General features: G+C 40.8%; 1 protein-coding gene across 3 annotated transcripts in view; it reads left to right on the top strand.

The window, feature by feature from the left end:
- The window catches only part of gsdme (gasdermin E), a 33,044-nt gene that overhangs the window by 4,754 nt on the left and 6,623 nt on the right, over positions 1-21,667 (top strand). For all 3 annotated transcript variants that reach the window (XM_012965576.3, XM_002933399.5, XM_031904105.1), the window contains 5 exons: positions 2,625-2,848; positions 4,987-5,179; positions 9,828-9,999; positions 20,130-20,250; positions 21,004-21,189. In XM_012965576.3, coding sequence (XP_012821030.1) covers positions 2,632-2,848; positions 4,987-5,179; positions 9,828-9,999; positions 20,130-20,250; positions 21,004-21,189 — 889 coding nt within the window. In that variant the 5' untranslated portion in view covers positions 2,625-2,631. The remainder of the gene's footprint in view (positions 1-2,624; positions 2,849-4,986; positions 5,180-9,827; positions 10,000-20,129; positions 20,251-21,003; positions 21,190-21,667) is intronic.

Raw genomic sequence — 21,667 nt, 5'->3', positions numbered from 1 at the left:
GCCCAAACAGAGTGTTACACGACTATTCCTGTACAGGGCTGTGTATTCCATAAATAGTGTATAAGAGACAAGAACACACCTGTAACAAGGCACACCAGCTTAGAACCATAAAATTCACATTTTAGAATTTTAAAATGTGAATTTTATGGTTCTAAGCTGGTGTGCCTTGTTACAGGTGTGTTCTTGTCTCTTATACGCTCATGAATAACTAAACATATACGAGTGCACCTAGGTGATAGACTATAGTGCAGGGTTAAACCTATTTGTATTCCATAAATAGTAGCACTATGCAAGTACATATTAGCAGTTTGTATTCGCCTGGCCTTGGCTTTGCTCATTTTCTGTCTGCTCAGAGTTGGAGCCAATGGTAGCCTTACCATATCTGATTGCAGAAGGCAGAACTCTAGCTATGTGCATGTTTGAGCATGCAGTGCTGCACACATCTGACTTCCCATGGGGCACATTCACATGCAAAAGTTGGAGAGTCCTACAGAAGCCAAATTTAAATAATAAAAGTGTTGCAGCAGGAATACAAGCGTGTATAATGTTCCCTGTGTTTTCCAGATCAGTCCTGTGATGGTCTGTTGGTTGCCCCTTTGTGAATGCCACCATACAACAGCTCTTGTTCTTGTATACATTATACATAGCTTCTTCAAGCAGGTTGAAGTCCTTTAACATGGTTTGAAATGCCATATTTTATCTATTTAACATCTCTTTAGCATTAATGATCCAGGCCTTTACAGTCATCAAAGGAGCTCCCCATCTTGGATTTTGATGAAAGTGTCAGTGACGCTCACATGCTCAGTGTGCTCTGGGCAGCTGTTGTGAAGCCAAGTTTAGGGTTGTTGCAAATTTTCAAGAAGAAAGTGAGGTTCATCTGTCATATAAGCCAATGCTACAGGGCTGAATATTAAATTCTTATGGTAATTGCACTCGTTTTAGAGCTGCCATTTAGTAATTATCTGTAATAATGACTAATTGTGGAGCTACTGGGGGTATATTAAAAGGCACAGATCTGTTGTTATAAAGTTCTGTGGTTGCCTTGGGCTGGTACAGAACCTTAAACCATAATGTTCATCATTTCTAGCCTGCTTTAGTTAAGCTTGATTCGCCTTTAACAAATCTCAACTGCCAGGACTTTAAAGGCCGGCAATTGAAGGAATTTCATCTTACATGGATTTCTCGGGAGGCACCCTGATTTAAAGGGGCTGTTCACCTTTGTACAACATTCACAAAATCTAACTGATAACATTAATGGAGCAATCTTTGCCATATAAATAGTAAACAAAATAAGTGCAGCTGAAGAGTTATTCACCTCAGAATTATCCCTCTGCTGAGCCTTCTGCCCAGACCCTGTGCTGGGGGGTCAGTGACCCCTAGTAACACTAAAGTCACTTTTTTACTTCTTTATATGATGTCATGCATAGTCCTGGCAGCAGACTTAACTCCTATTGGCTGTGTCTCCTGTCAGTCTGACACTGCATCCTGTGCATAACACTATGTTATATTTGTGCTATGCTAAGTCTGTTTGCCTATGCCATTGCAAGGGAGAAATTAACCAATGGCATTTTAATTTATGCAACTGGTTAGAGTGCACAAGCAACCAATGAATTCGTCCAATAGGAAACAAGTAAGGGCAAAGCCTGGGCGTGATGATGTAAGCATATAGGAAGTTCTCAGTTTATCAGGTTCAAAATAGGCCACTCCCATCCCTTCAGAAAACTGATCAGAGAGACAGAAGAAGGACTGACTTAACGGGTATAAAAAGTAGCTTTTACAGTGGCCTTTTTACTTATTTGTTTATGGAAAAATTATTTTTTAATACACTGAGAGCATTGTTGGTGGTTTAATAAGATTTGGGCATTGAAGGTGAACAACCCCTCTAAGTCCCCCACCCACCCTGTCACCTACATTAACCAGCTCTCTGTAATTGCACCTGAATTTAAGTTAACCCCATTAAAAAGGCCTAAAATACACCTGAATTACCTGAGAAACAGGCAGCGTAGGGCAGAGCTTGGGGCAAGACCAGGAACATGGTCAGGGCGTAACTGGGTGTTGGCAAGGTGCACCCAAAACACAAAAGCTCATTTCTCTTCTGTGGCCTTTTCTGCACTTGTAGACTTGGCTTCCTAAGGTGAGCGACTTCAGTTTATTGTAGTTTTGGTAAGTAGGAAAAGGAGAATATAACTTACTGGAAGTCATGTATTATTTTTTTTTTATTACTTATAATAATATGAGGTATTATTGTATTATTATTATTATCATTTATTCATATAGAGCCAATGCATTGACAACACTTTACAGATATGGTGAATGACTGACATCAGTCCCTGCCACTGTGTAGCTTACTATCTGAGGTCCCTATAATATTCACATGCACAGAAGGGACACATTTATCAGGTGCCAATTAAACTGCCTAGATGTTTTTCGTAGCATAGAGGTGTTCTTGTGAAATTTCTTTGATTTGTTATTTGGAGTCTGTTTCCTGCTTTTAACTTACTACCCATGCGTGTGTTGATCCCAAAACAAATGAATACATAATTGGGCCAATAGCCTGTCTAAAAATAAGCTTAGACTGTTGAAATCTAATATCAACCACTTTATTTTGTCATCCTTTTGTTTAGGATAAAAATGTTTGCAAAAGCAACAAAGAATTTCCTGAAAGATATTGACGCTGGAGGTGATCTAATACCTGTATACAGCCTGAATGATTCTGATAAGGCACATCTTCTCGGTGTGGTGGCAAAAACCAGGAGATTTTGGTGCTGGCAAAAACCAAAGTACCACTTTTCATCATGTTCGTGCACATTGAGCGACATAATGACCGAGGACAAGGAAATAAAACCAGGTGAGGGTCAGTGGAAAAACCAAATGAAACTTTTATTCAGTACAGAAAATGGAAGACATGCTGGTAATGGTAATGAACTAAACTAGCCATAAAGCCATGCTACAGATGACCTTTGTACGAGCAATATAAACTATTATACTATCAGCTGCCAACACGTCTGAGGTGAAATGAGGCTCTTGGGGCCAGTGTTCAGATAGCAGCTGTAGTTGTGTCGTAGTTTGAGAAGCAGCTGATGATTCACAGGTTGGGCGTTGCTGGGGAAGCTGTTCCCTAATAGAATTTCCAGGAAGTTTTACACTGCTGACTGTCCTTACTATTATACATCACTGCAGCTGGAAGGGGTAGCAATGGACTATTTAGGAATATTTTTTTTTTTTTTTAACTTTTAAGTCTACATACTTTTACAGTATTAATCAATTTTCAATCAGTACTGTCCCACAAAGTCTGGATCCACCAAACTTTTTGGGATAGAAGGCAGGCAGACCAGAGTTCAGAGCGCCAAATGGTTAAAAAGCTTTGGCTACCCTATCTATCCAACAGACCAGCCTTTAGGGTTAGCAAGTAGAGAGTAAAGAAAGTGTCCACAACTCAACCCCCTGCTAGCTCAGTTTACCTGCAATGGACTGCAGTGTGATTTAAAGGGGAACCTTCAAAAAGTATGAATAAATATTTTTATATGCTGAAATCCAGCTGTAAAACATTTTCTTCTCTTTCTGCATCATTTGAAATGCTAACAGAGGAGGAGAGACTTAAACACTGATGTTACAATTGTAACATCTTTTCCACAGCTTACAGACATCACACTGGAACTACATAACCCACAATTCAATGCACTTTGCTGTTCCTTTCCTTATTGACATCATGTGTGCAGGGAATTGTGGGATTTGGAGAATGCAGGCTGAAGGAAGACTGGACAGTCGACTACTGTTACATTTTATTTGAGTCTCAAAGTAGTCAGCCAGTTTAGCAGGAGAACAAGGGGTCAGGCTAAGGTAAATGTTCCAAACCATATTAATATATTAAAAATCATGAAAAGGCTGCATATTTTTAATTGATGTTTATTACAAAGATTCTTGAAATTATGTTTACTTTTCAAAAAGCTTAAGCTTTGTTCGAGTGAAGTTCCCCTTAAATCTTACTGTTTAAAAAACCTAGTGTTTAATGACTAGGTACATTTATCAAAACAGATCGATATGTCAGTTTATCAGAATGTGTTCGGCTGTGCTGAGCAATAACTCCCCTCCAAATCATTAATTGATAAGGCAAGTTATTAGAGGAATGAATAGATTGGACAAGCTGTTTTCTAAAGAGCCTGGTAAACCTGACATGAATATGTATTTTGCTTACTGAGAGGCTAGCTCTGCTGGCAATAGTACCAGTCTGGCCTCTGTAGCATATTGTAAGGTTAAAAATACATTCCATACACAAGTTTCATCATGCTCAGGTGTGCTACTAAGTCTTTACTATTATGATAAAAATTGGGAAGCCAGTAATTTCATTTTATTTCTCAGAAGTTACTCTTCTTGTAGTGTCCCTTTCTCTCCCAGTGCAACTATCCAGGAACCAGGGTGTAATGGCTAGTAATAGCCCTACGTTTTTGCAAAAATTGATGTCAAGGCTTTACATCTGTAGGTCAGTGATTATAATATGGAGACTACCACAAGAATAAGTTTTAGGCCATTATTCCAGTTACAGGCATGTTCACCTTTCACCCTCCTGCCACAAAACACTTTCTTTTTTCCACTTGTTTAAGCCTACCCCCAAACTGGGTCACAAAGCTCATTCTCCTTCCCTATCCCTCACCGATTCACATACAACCCCCTACAGGTAATTCAGCGTTTGCCAGTTCATACCTATTTCTCTATATGCAGCCTATTTCCTAGCAAGTGAATGCTAATTGCACCTCTGCTGGGAAGTTAGGAATGTATGAGGAGCCTGATTCACAGACAGAGCAGAGCTTATTTAACCTTAACAAGGCTCCATAAAATGTCCTGTATTAGCAGAAGTATTGAAATCTGGCTTGTAAGACATGGTCCTAGTAGTTTTTTTCTTCAAAACCCCCTTTTGGTGAGGGGTAGAGATGCTGTGTTCTATAAATATATATTTTCTGTATTTGTAAATATAAATTTTCCCTTCAGTTGTCGTGGAATCAGAATTTGTTAAATATGAAGGGACATTTGGCGATGTTATAAAAGGCAATATTGGAGCAGAAGTTGGAGCCCTACAGATGAATGCCTCTGGATGTGGATATGTAGAAAGCCAGTCATCTTTTGGCACACTAAGAAAACAAGAAGTTGATATGCAGCATCTCATGAAGGATGTGCATGACAGGTATTGCCATTTTTTTAGCCTTTAGTATATTTTTAGTATATGTATAAAATATATATTGTACTATTGTATAATGGTATGTTTCTCCAACACGATATGGGTAATCCAGTATGTGGATTCTGCACTATTTGCCCTGCCCTGCACTGAGACCTGTATTAACCACTGACTATAATGCTTCAGCGTTTGGCATCTCTGAATCTTAAAAGTGGTGGGCTGGGGAGGCCAAAATGGAACCGTGTACTTACTGCAGAAAGGACAGGGCTTCTTTGTGCCCATCAGAGGTGCACTCTGAAATTTATGTCAGATTTTTAATCCAGCCCTGCCACCAGCCCAAAGGGGTGCATTTTTGTGCAGGAACTGTCACATAAAGAGTTTGGGAGCAGATTGTGTGTGGACTGTCTGATTGGGGATGAGGGATGAGGACAACTGTATTGGCCTGGGGTGTAACAACAGCAATGTCTAAATTTACTGCCAATTTAAATTTCAATATTAATACCACCTATTGTACTGTAGGCCAGTGAAATGCAAGCCAGATGGCAACCCTTAGTAGTTAATAAGTAATTATACTGAAAATATATCTTAAAAGAGAACTAAAGTTTAAATCACTGGTGGGGGTGCAAAAATGTTAGACACCCCCAGTGATTCAAATAGGTTTAGGCTTAGTTGGCTTAGATGCATCTAATTTTGTGTTAAATTGGTTGTATTTGTTCTGTTCATCATAGATTAATGTTAATGAAGAGAAGATGACTGTTTTCTGGAACGTTGAAAACTGTTTATAAGGCTGAACTGAAATCTTGTTTGGACACTACAGCTATGGAAATGTGCCCAGTATAAATATTAGTCTGCTCACATTCTGTGGGCATCAGCCATATGTTTTTAGCAAATGCTCACTGCGCTTTCATTTATTTGGGATTTTTTTTAATGATTCAGTCTTCAACCACGCAAGCCAGAAACATACACATTTATATAATTAAACCTACAAATTACAAAAATGCTTTATATAGGTTTTTGTTGGCCATTTTACAGTTAGCTTGACTTGTTAGAAAGCTTTGTTACCAGTTTGCTTTCAGTCAAGTGATCTGTCTGTATTCCAGCCTATAATATTTTCCTTCACAATACAGTATGTATTATGATCAGGTCTTCAAGCTTCAGTAGCACCAAAAAGAGAGGGAAAAAAACCATGTGAATGTTTGCTTTGGTGTCCTAAGTCTTAGGGGCAGATTTATCATTTACCATAATGCTAGTTTAGAGTTCACTGCAGAAGAATTCCCCCACTTTCTATTCATTTCTATGGGATTTTTAAAAGCCAGTTTATCATTGTGTGAAAATTAAAGTTCACAGTTTAATAAATACACTTCGAAAAAATAGGAATGAGTAGAAAGTGGGTGAATTTTCCTGTGGTGAGTTCTAATCTCACATTTTGCTAAATCCTATTGTAGTGGGTTTCACTTAATGGAGCCAGGTTAGTTCCATTGAATGTACAGATTGCTAGTTTAGTCTTGGTGCTGTTAGTTTCTTTACAATATACTTTTTCATGGCTTAGGGCAATGATGACACCAGAGTGCTTTTCTTAAATGAATAGCCTGAAGAAGGGATCTCAGATTCTCAGAAAGTTTGCTTTGGGCAAATACTGTTATGCATAGGTGTCAGAACCCCCCCCTCCCCCCTAAATTTTTATACCCCTTTTAAAGATCTTTATTGGAATGCCCTGGTGGTTAGTGGGAGCAGACTCCTTACTGATTTCAGCAAAATTAAGTCAATATGCATGCTAAACCTGCCTTTGCTTCTGGTAAAATTAATTGCAACATAACCAGCAGTTATATCAAAACCCCCTGTCACAATGTCAGTAAAGTTTTCCATAAGAGAGCACACTTTTCCCAATACAGTGTGTAGGAGGATCGGACTGCATGAGCTCCTGTACTCCAATCCTCTCACACTGGGAAAGGTCAGGGCAGGTGTTGAGGTGCAGTGCAGTCAACAAATGTGAAAAGGGCACAGGAAAAAAGGGAGAGTGGCACCAAAAGACTCAAGAGGCAGGAGTAGCATTCTGAAGAGAAAAGGGTATTTGGAGAGTGAGGAATGGAAGTTTGGGAGTATCATTAAGAATTAGGAATGGAAAGAAAAGAAACAAAATGGCGAAGATAGAATAAATAGAAGATACAATGAAAAGAAGAGACCTAGCCGAAGAACAGGAAAAGGTAGAGCAATATGTAAAAATGTAAGCAGTACATAAATGCTGGGAAAAAAAGACAATAGTAGAGGAAAAGCAAGACAGAGAAATAAAAGAAAATACAAGGTAAGGAAAAGCAGAGCATGGAACAAGAAGAGAAGGTTAGCAGAATTTAGCTTTTACATATTTATATATGCACCTATGTGTATGATAACCTTTGATCTAAGTGTTTTAATGTTGTGTAGCCAGTTTGCTTTCTCTGGTCCTTCCAATGTAATTGCCTCCTACTGTAAGGGCAAACAAAGCCAGGGCCCACTGTAACACAATACACATAGTTACCCCCAAGTTCCCCTGTAAAAGCTGTGTACTGTCTTAATCCTACAAGCAGACTAAACTTGGCTTGTTCCCAAAAATGGCACCCCATTGGTCACGCTGTTTAACCCTTTAAGTGCCACAGGTTGTAGAATCTACATCCTGTGTATAAAAGAACCTAAGTGCCACAGGACGTAGACATAATACACTAATACACACTTATACTCACACTTACATACACACACATACATTTTGGAGGGGGTTGGGGGGGTTTCACACATTTACAGCACTTACAGCACTCTCACTTACTTGCACACACTCACACACTTGCACACAAAACACATTTTGCCATGTGTACACACTTACGTAATTTTGTAATTTTTTTTTTATCACATCATTTTTATTCTTGCCTGAAAAAAATGTTTTATTGCCATTGCAGATAGTGTATTGCGCACATGCGCAATACCTTTTGTGTATTATTTCAGTGTTTTTACTAGATTTTCTGTGATTTTGGTGCATTTTTAGGTATTTTATTGCATTTTTAGCCATTTTATTGCATTTTGAGTTATGCATAGTTGTTGTTGGCTTGACTTTGTCTGTAAAACTTATTTGCTCTTATTTTCTTGGTACCTAATGTTATGTGGGAGATATGATGCATGAAAGTGGAAGATTTGAGGCGATTTTTTTGAATTTTCATAATTATTTATAGAAATTGCTAAATTTAGTAAGGCATTGCCGTTTAGGAGTTGGAAGACATAGTTACCCATTTCGGATTTGTCAGAATGTGTACTTTTCAAAAATGTATGATTTCCTGGGGCAAACCTAATGTTCCAGGATTTTTGGCTTTGGAATCTAAAGTATGCCGTATTCTGCTGTAATGCTTTGAAAATTTGGTAATTTACTGCTGGGAGTTTTTGATCTATAGAAGTGAGAAATCTCCATAAAACTATACATATCAGGTATTGGCACATTCGGGAGACATGAGGCTTTCCAAATCAGTTGAATTTTTGTCCATTTCTGGTATAAATCCCTATATCATGAAAAATATCGATTTTTCTTTTTTTTTTTTTGTATTTCCAGCTCTAAATCTTGTTCCACAAGTGGAAATACACAAAAGCACAGAATGTTTACAAAACGTCTGGCACTGAGGGGAACCAAAATGTGAAATTCTGCTGGCACTTAAAGGGTTAATATTTAGGACAGGGGCTGTTTCCTTTCTGGCTTACAAAGGTGGCCAAGATTACAGATTGTTAGTCTTTTTTATACATAGGGAAGATCAAAGAGACTACCCAGCTGTAAACCACCAACACTGTACCCACATATTCCAGTGACCTGGTTGAAGCTACAATAAAGAGTTTAATTCCCTAAAGGAGTTGGGTGTGTAATTCCTGCCCTGTGTCCATATCCTCACACAATCTGGCACCTTGACAACCACTGGCACTTTTGTCCTGAAATCAGTCCTACATATTGTAGATGGGACAGTTGGAAGCAGATCAGCCTTTTCTCTTAAGGCTGACACTCCGCTAGTCAAGTAGAATGGAGCCCTAATTAAACAAAAAATCCTTGTTTAAATATGTAATGCTCTTGAGCTACCCAGCTACACTTAGTAATGTTTAAATGTGCCCCTTTTTACCCAGTGCCATTGCAAATCAGCAGAAAAAAGAAAAACAAACAAAAAAAAAAAGCAACCCACTAAGAAGAGGTTCTGCCTACACACTACATAGATTTATCTGTAAGATATTTGTTCACAAAATCTTCTCAGTGATTGTTTTGCAGAACATATTTTCTATATTGAAAATCATAGTTGATTTGCTTTGCTACAGTGACTTTAAATAGAAAATTTATAATTTGTGGTATTTTTTATGGTGTAGCTTTCCGTATTTGTTGTAGTACAGGTTTTTAGCCAGTAGATGGCGAACGTAATTTCCCAAAGTTTGGTTTGCATTGACCTTTCTGTGTAACATTACAGAATTCAATTGCTTTAAAAATGCACTTAAAAGGCAGAGTATATTTGTAATAGTCACCTGATGGTGTTGTATCGTGTGTAAATTAATTGCCCCCCTAGCAGCTGTGTTTGATCCTGAAATATATATTTATGTATGCTGTTTGTCTTCTACCCAGCACTTACCTAGTCTTACCTACTGTGCCATTTGTTCTCTTTATTTAAAGACGGATAAATTTGCACCATCCTTTTATAAAACAACTGCAGGAGAATAAAAATGATGTGCTGTGCATTTTGAAAGAAAAGATTGTGACCACACAGAAGTGTATTATAACAGAGCACACACAAACAGAGGAAACTTTCAAAGGAAAAGTCAGCATGAAAGCAAAAATCGTAAAGGTAAGGAAAAACATTATTTTCTAAAATTATTGTCAGTATTGGTTTTTACAGAGTGAAAGTAAATTGTGTCCATGTTTGTCTGCATGGATAAACACTTATGCAGTGTTTGTTGACATTGCTTGTCTGTAAGGCCAGGCCAATATATGCCAGCTGTACAGCACAGTAAATAGACCATGGGGTAATAATTTATTCTGCCTATTTAAAAAAAAAAAAAAAAAAAATCCATATTTTTTTCCACTAATGGAAAATTGTTTTGTTTTTCACTGAAGTTACTCTCCCTTAATAGGCAAGGTAATTTGTTCAAATAGTGATAAAAACCTTGCATAAACAAACCCTAGCTGTAGTCTTTTTAGGGCTGTGACAGACGGGGAGATTTGTCGCGCAGCGACACTGGCTATCCCACTGGCTAGAATGTAAATCGCTGGTGGGATGGCTTACGTGGCATGGTGATTTGCCCAAGTTTGAGAGGACATTTTGGCTATTTCAGTGGCATTTCGGGGAGATTAGTCGCCCGCGACTAATGGGGGATTTGTTGCACGGTGACTAATCTCCCTGTCTGTCACGGCCATAAGGCTTCTAGATACGGAGCTGCTCTGTTATTTCCTGATCCTCCTATGCACAACATACATTTATTGTAATTAAAATAATAGGCAAAAAGCATGCTCATTACAAGCCCTATTCATCAAGCTCATGTTGAACAAGGGGGTATAGAACCCCAGAAAAATCCAAGGTTTTGCCAACCTCATAATGTGAAATTCAGGGCATGGGTTTTCTTGCAGTAAGTAAGTACCCCAGTCTGCAACTGCACACGTTTCATGGTACTTAATGAGCGCTATGCCCTTGTGCAAATTGAAGAATAAGGGAATGCCGCTTCACTAGATGTTTAAAGGTGCAGTATACCCCCTTTTCAACACGAGTTTATTCAGAAGGTCTTGCGCAGAACATAATTTTTAACTGTTGTTTTAATATACGTTTTTGTAATTTCTTAAGTGAAAAAAAATCTTAGACCAGAGTGATATTCCCACCTGTTAAGATGCATCAAAATATCACAAAACTGGTATTTTGTAGGTAATTATGTTGGGTTGAAAAACCCAATCTACTGTTCTTTGACTTCTTAGTCTTCCACTTTTTCTTCTTCTTAGCGCCCCCCATTTTCTAAACGCTACTCCTCCTACAGTTTTAGGGGTGCAACACCCAAACTCTCAACCCTTCTTCACCCTATAGCGGAGCATGTTGCTTGTGCTTTACTAAGCGATCCCGCCCCCCATCTTTTTGTGGCGCTGCTCCGAACCCCCCAATTTTCCCATTGACAGGGAAGATTTTCAAACTGCTGCGACACTTTTACAGCTTTGAAGCTACACCCCCAAACTTGAATAACATAATCATGGGGTCACCCCGAATGAAACAGCAACATTTTTTGGATGTCCCCAAAGTGGGAGGGGCCAACAACAGCCAATCAAATTTCACCCATTGACTTTTATGAGGAAACTGAAACTGCTGCCAATCTTACAGCTTTGAGGCCACACTCCCCAAACTTGAATCACATAGCCATGGGGGTGAATGAAAATATGATGATTGTTGGATGCCCAAAAGTGGGCGGAGCTGTGAACAGCCAATCAGATTTTTCCAATTGACTTGGCCGAAATTCAACCTGCTGCCATTCTCACAGAAATAACACCGGGGTGGAGCCACCAACCGCCAATCAGATGTCACTCGTTGACTTTCAGTGGGGAAATCTAAATTGCAGCCATTCAGACACTATTAAAACCAGGGTTCCCAAACTTTGCACAGTGGTTTTTACTATATAACAAAATGGTACGGTCTGACCCCCCCTCCAAAAAAATGGTATGGCCCGATCCCCCTCCCTCCAAAAATTGGTACGGCCTGACCCCCTCCTCCAAAAAAATGGTACGGTCCAATCCCCCCTCCAACAAAATGGTACAGTACGACCACCCCCTCCAACAAAATGGTACAGTCCGACACCCCCAACAAAATGGTACGGTCCGACCCCCCCCTCCAACAAAATGGTACGGTCCGACCTCCCCCCATAAAAATGGTACGGTCCGACCTACCCCCTCAAAAGATGATATGGTCCGACCCCCCCCTCAAATAAAATGGTACAGTCCGATATTACGGTCCGACCCCCCCAACAAAATGGTATGGTCCGACCCCCCCTCAAATAAAATGGTGCGGTCCGACCCCCCCTCCAATAAAATGGTACTGTCCAACCCTTTTTCCAATAAAATGGTATGGCCCGATCCCCCCGCCAACAGAATGGTACAGTCCAACTTCCTCCCCCGTCCACCAAAATGGTACGGCCCGACCCCCCCTCCAACAAAATGGTACGGTCTGACCACCCCCTCCAACAAAATGGTTCGGTCCGACCCCCCCCCCCAACAAAATGGTACGGTCTAACCCCCCCCCCCTCCAAAAAAATGGTACGGTCCGCCCCCCCAAATAAAGTGGTGCGGTCCGACCCCCCTCAAATAAAATGGTACTGTCTGCCCCCCCTCAAATAAAATGGTACAGTCCAACCCCCCCTCAAATAAAATGGTACGGTCTGCCCCCCCTCAAATAAAATGGTACAGTCCAACCCCCCCTCAAATAAAATGGTACGGTCTAACCCCCCTCCAAAAAAATGGTATGGTCTGACCCCCCCCCAACAAAATGGTACGGTCCGACCCCCCCCCACAACAAAATGGTACGGTCCGACCCCCCCCCCCCCAAAAAAATGGTACGGTCCGACCCCCCCTAAATGGTATGGTCCGCCCCCTCAAATAAAATGGTACGGTCCACCCCCCAAATAAAGTGGTGCGGTCCGACCCCCCCCTTAAATAAAATGGTACGGTCTGACCACCCTCAAATAAAATGGTACGGTCTAACCCCCCTTCAAAAAAAATGGTACGGTCCAATCCCCCCTCCAACAAAATGGTACAGTACGACCACCCCCTCCAACAAAATGGTTCGGTCCGGCCACCCCCTCCAACAAAATGGTACAGTCCGACACCCCAACAAAATGGTACGGTCCGACCCCCCCCCCCTCCAACAAAATGGTACAGTCCGACCTCCCCCCATAAAAATGGTACGGTCCGACCCACCCCCTCAAAAGATGATATGGTCCGACCCCCCCCCTCAAATAAAATGGTACAGTCCGCCCCCCCTCCAAAAAAAGATATTACGGTCCGACCCCCCCCAACAAAATGGTATGGTCCGACCCCCCCTCAAATAAAATGGTGCGGTCCGACCCCCCCTCAAATAAAATGGTGCGGTCCGACCCCCCCTCCAATAAAATGGTACTGTCCAACCCCTTTTCCAATAAAATGGTATGGCCCGATCCCCCCGCCAACAGAATGGTACAGTCCAACTTGCTCCCCCCGTCCACCAAAATGGTACGGCCCGACCCCCCCTCCAACAAAATGGTACGGTCTGACCACCCCCTCCAACAAAATGGTTCGGTCCGACCCCCCCCCCCCCAACAAAATGGTACGGTCTAACCCCTCCCCTCCAAAAAAATGGTATGGTCTGACACCCCCAACAAAATGGTATGGTCCGACCCCCTCAAATAAAATGGTACGGTCCGCCCCCCCAAATAAAGTGGTGCGGTCCGACCCCCCTCAAATAAAATGGTACTGTCTGCCCCCCCCTCAAATAAAATGGTACAGTCCAACCCCCCCTCAAATAAAATGGTACGGTCTAACCCCCCTTCAAAAAATGGTATGGTCTGACCCCCCCCAACAAAATGGTACGGTCCGACCCCCCCCCCCACAACAAAATGGTACGGTCCGACCCCCCCCAAAAAATGGTACGGTCCGACCCCCCCCTAAATGGTATGGTCCGCCCCCTCAAATAAAATGGTACGGTCCACCCCCCCAAATAAAGTGGTGCGGTCCGACCCCCCCCCTTAAATAAAATGGTACGGTCCGACCACCCTCAAATAAAATGGTACGGTCTAACCCCCTCCAAAAAAATGGTACGGTTCAACCTCCCCTCCAACAAAATGGTACGGTCCGACCCCCCCAATAAAATGGTACGGTCCGATCCCCCCCCCTCCAATAAAATGGTACAGTCCAACCCCCTTTACAATAAAATGGTACAGCCCAATCCCCCACCGTCAAAAAAATGGCACAGTCCAACTCCCCCCGTCCGCCAAAATGGTACGGTCTGATCTTTAGTTATAGGGGCTGTCAAGAAACGATATCATTATGTTGGGTTGAAATACCCAATCTACTGTCCTTTGACTTCTGCTTATTTTTCCACTTTTTCTTCTTCTTCTTAGCGCCCCCCATTTTCTAAACGCTACTCCTCCTACAGTTTTAGAGGTGCAACATCCAAACTCCCCACACTTCTTCACCCTATAGCGGAGCAGGTTGCTTGTGCTTTTCTAAGCGATCCCGCCCCCAGTCTTTTTGGGGCGCCGCTCCAAACCCCCCAATTTTCCCATTGACTTTGACAGGGAAGATTTTCAAACTGCTGCCACACTTACAGCTTTGAAGATACACCCCCCAAACTTGAATAACATAATAATGGGGTCACCCCGAATGAAACAGCGATATTTGTTGGATGACCTCAAAGTGGGAGGGGCCAACAACAGCCAATCAAATTTCACCTATTGACTTTTATGGGGAAATTATGTTGGGTTGAAAACCCCAACATACTATTCTTCGACTTTGGCTTCTTCCGCTTCTTCTTATTCTAAAAGCGCCCCCCATTTTCTAAACGCTACTCCTCCTACAGTTTTAGGGGTATGATACCCAAACTCCCCACACTTCTTCGCCCTATAGCGGAGCAGGTTGCTTGTGCTTTTCTAAGCGATCCTGCCCCCCGTCTTTTTGTGGCGCTGCTCCGAACGCCCCAATTTTCCCATTGACTTTGACAGGGAAGATTTTCAAACTGCTGCCACACTTACAGCTTTGAAGCTACAGCCCCCAAACTTGAATAACATAATCATGGGGTCACCCCGAATGAAGCAGCAACATTTGTTGGATGACCCCAAAGTGGGAGGGGCCAACAACAGCCAATCAAATTTTAATCATTGACTTTAATGGGGAAATTGAAACTGCTGCCAATCTTACAGCTTTGAGGCGACACTCCCCAAACTTGAATCACACAGTCATGGGGTCAGTCTGAATGAAAATAGGATGATTATTGGATGCCCAAAAGTGGGCGGAGCTGTGAACCGCCAATCAGATTTTACCTATTGATTTGGCGGAAATTCAACCTGCTGCCATTCTCACAGTTATAACGCCGGGGTCCCCAAACTTTTTACCCTTGGTCACTAGGTGACTGCAGTTTTAGTTTTGATAAGTGGGCGGAGCCACCAACAGCCAATCAAATTTCACCTATTGATTTTTATTGGTTTGATGCCAGATTTTTCAGTCACTGGGTGACTACGCATTCAGGTTTTTTTGTTTTTTTTTTAAAAACCGCAAAGTGGGAGGGGACAACAACGGTCAATCATATTGTACCCATTGACTTTTATGGGGAAATTGAAACTGCTGCCAATCTTACAGCTTTGAGGCTACACTCCCCAACCTTGAATCACACCGTCATGGGATCAGCCTGAATGAAAATATGATGATTGCTGGATGCCCAAAAGTGGGCGGAGATGTGAACAGCCAATCAGATTTTACCTATTGACTTGGCAGAATCCAACCTGCTGCCATTCTCACAGTAATAACACCGGGGCCCCAAACTTTGCAGAGTTAGGCACCAGGTAACTGTGGTTCAAGGTAAAAAAAAGTGGGCAGAGCCACCAACAGCCAATCAGAGTTTACCTATTGACTTTCAATGGGGAAATCCAACCTGCTGTCATTCTCACAGTACTAACACCAGGGTCCCCAAACTTTTCACAGTTGGTCACTAGGGGACTGCAATTTTAGTTTTGAAAAGTGGGCGGAGCCACCAACAACCAATCAGATTTCACCTATTGATTTTTATTGGTTTGTTGCCAGGGTTCCCAAACTTTGCATAGTCAGACACTAGGTGACTACGCATTTAAGGTTTTTTGTATTTTTGTAAGTGGGTGGAGCCACCAACAGCCAATCAGATTTTACCTATTGACTCTAAATGGGGAAATTCAACCTGCTGCCTTTCTCGCAGTATTAACACCAGGGTCCCCAAACTTTTCACAGTTGGTCACTAGAGGACTACAGTTTTAGTTTTGAAAAAGTGGGCGGGGCCGCCATAAGCCAATCACATTTCTTTCATTGTTTTCAGTGGGAAAATTTTCTCACATGTTTAATGTCAGGGTCCCCAAACTTTGCACAGTTTGTCACTAGGTGACTATGTTCCAAGTTTAGAAAAGTGGGTAGGGCCGACAACAACTAATTAGATTTCACCTATAGACTTCATATGTTTAAATTTAAACTGCAGTAATTCTTTAAATATTAATACTAAGGTCTCCAAACTTTGCAGAGCTAGTCACCTGGTAACTGCAGTTCAGAGTTAGAAAATGTGGGTGGAGCCAACAACAGCCAATCAGATTTTACCTATTGATTTTCAATGGGAAATTCAACCTGCTGCCATTCTCACAGTATTAACACCAGGGTCACTAGGGAACTGCATTTTTAGGTTTTAAAAAGTGGCTGGAGCCACCAACAGACTTCATCTATTGAATTTTTTTGGTTTATATTCAAAATGTTGCTTTGCTCACACTTTTTATGTCAGGGTTCCCAAACAAGTGGGAGGAGCCACCAACAGCCAATCCATTTCCTCCCATTAGATTTCATTGGTTTATATTTAAACTGATGCCATTATTTAAATATTAATTCCAGGGTTGTTCAAGTTTCCAGAGTTAGTCACTGGGTATTTGCCATTCAAAGTTATGCCTGAGTCCCCAAAATTTTCAAAGTTGATCACTGGGGGACTGCAGTTCAAAAATTGGAAAAGTAGGTTGGGCCACTAACAGCCAATCAGATTTCATCCATTGAATTTTATTGGTTTAAATTTAAAATGCTGTCATTCTCAAACTATTTATGCAAGGGTGCCCACTGTTTGTCACTGGGTGACTTCGACTCAAGATTAGAAAAAGTGGGCGGGGCCACCAACCACCAATAACAATTCACCTATTGACTTTTATTGGTTTAAATTTTAATTGCTGCCATTCTTTAACTATTAATCCCAGGGCCCCTAAACTTCACAGAGTTAGTCACTGGGTAACTGCAGTTCCAGGTTAGAAAAAGGGGGTGGAGCCACCAACCGCCAATCAGATGTCGTTGACTTTCAGTGGGGAAATTTATGTTGCTGCCATTCAGACACTATTAAAACCAGGGTCCCCAAAGTTTGTACAGTGGTTTTTACTGTATAACTGTGGTCCAAGATTAGAGAAAGTGGGCAGAGCCCATTCAGTGACTTCATGTTTTTCAATCCAACATGAAGTTTGTTCTCAAACTTTCCTTTCTAGTTGAAACTGCTGCCAATCTTACAGCTTTGAGGGTGACTATTACGCAAACCTACTAAACAACTCTAAAGGGGTCCATTCAACCTGGTTCTAAGGAGGTACTCCACCTATTTGTGGAGTACTGCCATTTGGAAGGTTGCATCACAAATAATTATTGATAAAAACACAGATCCTCGTACCCACATTTGGAATAACCTAACTTACCCTCTGCTAGCAAGTATGGGTCATATGAAACTATGGTCCCATACACGTGTTGAGACTATGGGCCGATTCACTAAAGGCCGACAAAACGAGTGCTAATTATGGCACGTGTTAAAAATGTTATCATTTGTTATTTTGTTGCGACTTAGTGATCGATTCACTAAAAGGACACTTGTCATAATTAAGAAGCGATGTTCTTTGTGTTTTTTATCTGGCGATGACCGCTTTCAAGCGTTATTTTCCGCCGCGTTCATTATTTTTCGCTGCATGTGATATTAGCGCACGATATTACGCACGTAGCAGTTACTTTCTGAAAACTACTGTTCTGAAAATTACCATTTCCCTGAAAACTGGAGGATGTATCACTCTAGGACATATATGTCAAACACAAGGCCCGGGGACCGAATCCGGCCCACCTGGCTGTTTTATGTGGCCCTTGGTGAGTGTGTCTGAACATCCAGCCTGATCAATTTCCATTTTCCTCACATAGTAACTAAGACTAAGGGGTATATTTATCATGCTTTGTAAAAAGTGGAGTGAAGCATTACCAGTAATGTTGCCCAAGGCATCCAATCAGTAATCAGATTTCAACAGTAGCAAAGCATCTGATTGGCTGCTATGAGCAACATCACCAGTAATGTCTTACTCCACTTTTTACACATTGTGATAAATATACCCCTTAGTATCTTACTAAGTATATTAATAAAAAATTTGGCCCGCAACTCAGCCTGTGTTTTAGATTTCAGCCCCCTTATGTGATTGAGTTTGACACTCCTGCTCTAGGACGATCACATACTTGAAAAAATCTGACTGCAAACTCCATGTTGTGTTGCCAAACCCTCATGAACCGCAATGTTGTTTAAGTACCGCCTGCCCCAAGTAAGTGTTAATATTCACGCAGATTAAAGCGATATTTTGCGCATTTAACGCTTCATATGTGTTTGTGAATCATGCGTTAGTATTATTTCTATTCGCTAATTAACGCAATGTGATCGAAATCACGCTTTGCGATAGTGCGTTTTTTTGCACATGCGATACTTTAATTATCTTTAATTATTGCGCACTTTTTAAAGCAAAAAATCATGCGATAAGCATTATCGACCTTTAGTGAATCGGCCCCTATATGTGGTATATGGGCAGATGATGGTATTTCTGTATTAAGGGAATTGAGACAAATGAAGGGCATACTGAATATCTAGTGGCTTCACTATATCAGAATAAAGAATGCCCTCCGGTCTGTCCATAAAAAAGAGGCCATAGTGGTAAGTAGGAATTTGTTTGCTATCCTACCTTAATAAGCCTTCAAATTGTCCAATAAAGCAGAGCAGCTCCATTAGACAATCTCCACACTAAATGAGACTAGTGATGCAGATTTTAGACAAGGAATGGCAGGAGGCCCAGGAGTCGCCTCAAATGGTCTCTTTATGTTACAGGCTTTGTATTTGCCAATCGTATGTTCTGCATAGAGCATTTTATACTGCAATCTTATGAACCCTGCCATATCTAATATGTGTACCAGGTGTATCTGGAAAAAGGCTCGCTGGTACATATGCTCTGGGAATGTGTTAACATCAAACTGTACTGGCCCATTATATTAGACAAACTTGACTCCATCATGTAGATTGCCCTACCCAGGACTCCTAAGGCATGCTTGCTAAATATCCTTGGCAACGTTGTTACTAATCAATGCCAACGTATATTTTACCATGAAACACTCTTTTGTAGCTAAAACACTTAAAAAGTAGTGTCCCCTCAAAAGTGCATGCCTGGGAACATTTAGTGACAGATGTGCAAATTAGAACAATTAATATATCTTAAAAGAAGGAGCCCATGTAAATTTCATACAATTTGGGACCAATGGCTGATCTGCCCTGCCACGCAGAAGGCTAGGGGGCTTTCTAACAACTGTTTATCCATGTGTAATTTGTATGTACAAGCTCACTTATTGATAGGATGCTGAAATGCCTCAATCCTAGTGGGAAGATATTTTCCCTGATGTATGTTTGTGTGTGTTCAGTATAGTTTAATACTGGTTCTCCAATTTTCAGCCTAATAGAGTGGAATAAAGTGTCTTTTAGAAGTAACAAAATTATTGGACATTTTAGACAAGATAAAAGGGAGAAAGAGGTTTGATTTGTTGGTTTAATAAAAGAAATTGCCACAGTTTTCCAGTTTCTTCTTTTTTCTCTTTTTATTGTTGTTGGGCATTAGGCAGTGTTGTATTATTATGAGTTATAAGGGCAGAGAATATGGTCATTTCCCTGCAAGTGCTCAGAAGTGAATCATCTTTTTATACCAAGAGAAATAATGTTTCTTTGCTTCCACTCTACTTTCACCTTGAGATCTTCCTTTAAAATAGATTTGTAGCCAATTAAGTTCACTATTTGTCTAGCTTTTATACTGGATTCTCTACCTCTTTCATACATCATCATTATTATTAACTCTTCTAAATCTGAATCCTGGAGCCACTTATTTTGTAGGTTCCTTCTATATGGAGGAAAATAATATTTCGTTATTTTCTATTTCTTAGGTATCAGTTAGTGAAAATGGAAACTATCTCAAAGATGAGAACACAATTCTGGAAATTCCTCCCCCTACAGCCATTGCTTATGGTGTGGTGGAACTGTACATAAAGCACAATGGTACATTTGGTGAGTAGAATGCTGTCCTGCAGTGGGTAGGTGGATGGGGGTGACATACTGACCAACTGTTGTCCAGTGGGAACAACTTTGCACCTGACCATGAAACAAATTAGTCAGGCTCAATGTTTGCCTCTCCTGCAACCAGTGCAAAGAGCTGCACCGTACCCCAAGAAGCAAAATTACAAGTGAAATTGTGCATTGTAGGCAATAAACCTGGTGATTTTTGCACTCGGTTCTTTTTTCTAAATCAGCCCTAATGTCTTTATTATAATTATAGTTGCCTGAATATATGTTACTAAATGTTCTTCTCAGAACTATTTTTCTTTATTTTTTGCTTTGTACCTAGTGACTCAGTTGTCACAGTTGTGTCTGGGATGAGTGGAGTGAAAAAGAGAAAAACGTCCGCATCAGAACCAATATATATGAGTCAATGTGATAAACCCTCTGGTTTTCTCTGCAAGGCGCCATGTTTATTTTTGTGCATCTCTTCACTGTACAAGTGTCGCTGGGATGCCATTATGTCTTTGCCTGCAGAGAGATTCTTGTGATAACAGCATGATATCCAAAAGGGTGTAATTTACTTGAGCCTTTTCATTAAAGCAAGTTGCAATGCTATACCAGCACTACTCCATTATCATTGCTAGCATATCCCAACGCTAAAGGTGAAAAACGTCCCATTTACACATTAATTTATATATGCAATGTAACCAAAAATATTCTCTTCTTTACATTGTGTTATTTTTCCCAAACTTGTTGTAATAGATTTCTGTTTGTTATCGGAAAAAAAAGGAGGATTTGAGAAAGAAAACCTGGAGAAGCACCAACATAGTAATCCACTTCCAAGTGACCAGTTAGTTTTATTCGACTGGGATGTTGTTGATGGGAGCAAGGAAGCGTTTGTCAGAAAATGTATTCTGCGCAGTGCTCCATTATGTTTGTTGAGGGAAGGTATGTTATGTTAAATGTACATAAGTAAACTGATATTACTGAGCCATTTTTCAATTTGTCGAGCAAGTAACTTGCTTTGAACTTATATACTCAATGTATAATGTGAAATGAAATTGGGCATCTAAAGCTAACCCAGTGATCCCCAACCAGTGGTTCACCTCCAGGAACTTTTTTCATGGTTGTGTTGCTCTCCAAAAATTTTTCCATTTGAATGTGGCTCACGGTTATAAAAGGGTGGGGATCCCTGCTCTAACCTTTTATGCAGTAATAACAGTGCCCCTTCAGACCTGCATAACTTACCCTCTGTGTGTCACAATTACAACACAATTTTAAATAAGGTTCCCCTTATTTACAAGTAATATTGACATGATGTTCTCAGTTATAGGAATTTGTCAGTACAATGGTAATTTACCCTTTAAAAAAGAAAGATACCTATGTGTCTATGTGGAATTTATTTTTTTATTTTTTTTGCTAAATG

The sequence above is a fragment of the Xenopus tropicalis genome, chromosome 6 (genome assembly GCF_000004195.4).
Source record: "Xenopus tropicalis strain Nigerian chromosome 6, UCB_Xtro_10.0, whole genome shotgun sequence".
Lineage (NCBI taxonomy): Eukaryota > Metazoa > Chordata > Amphibia > Anura > Pipidae > Xenopus > Xenopus tropicalis.
This window is presented reverse-complemented; position numbering and strand designations above follow the sequence as displayed.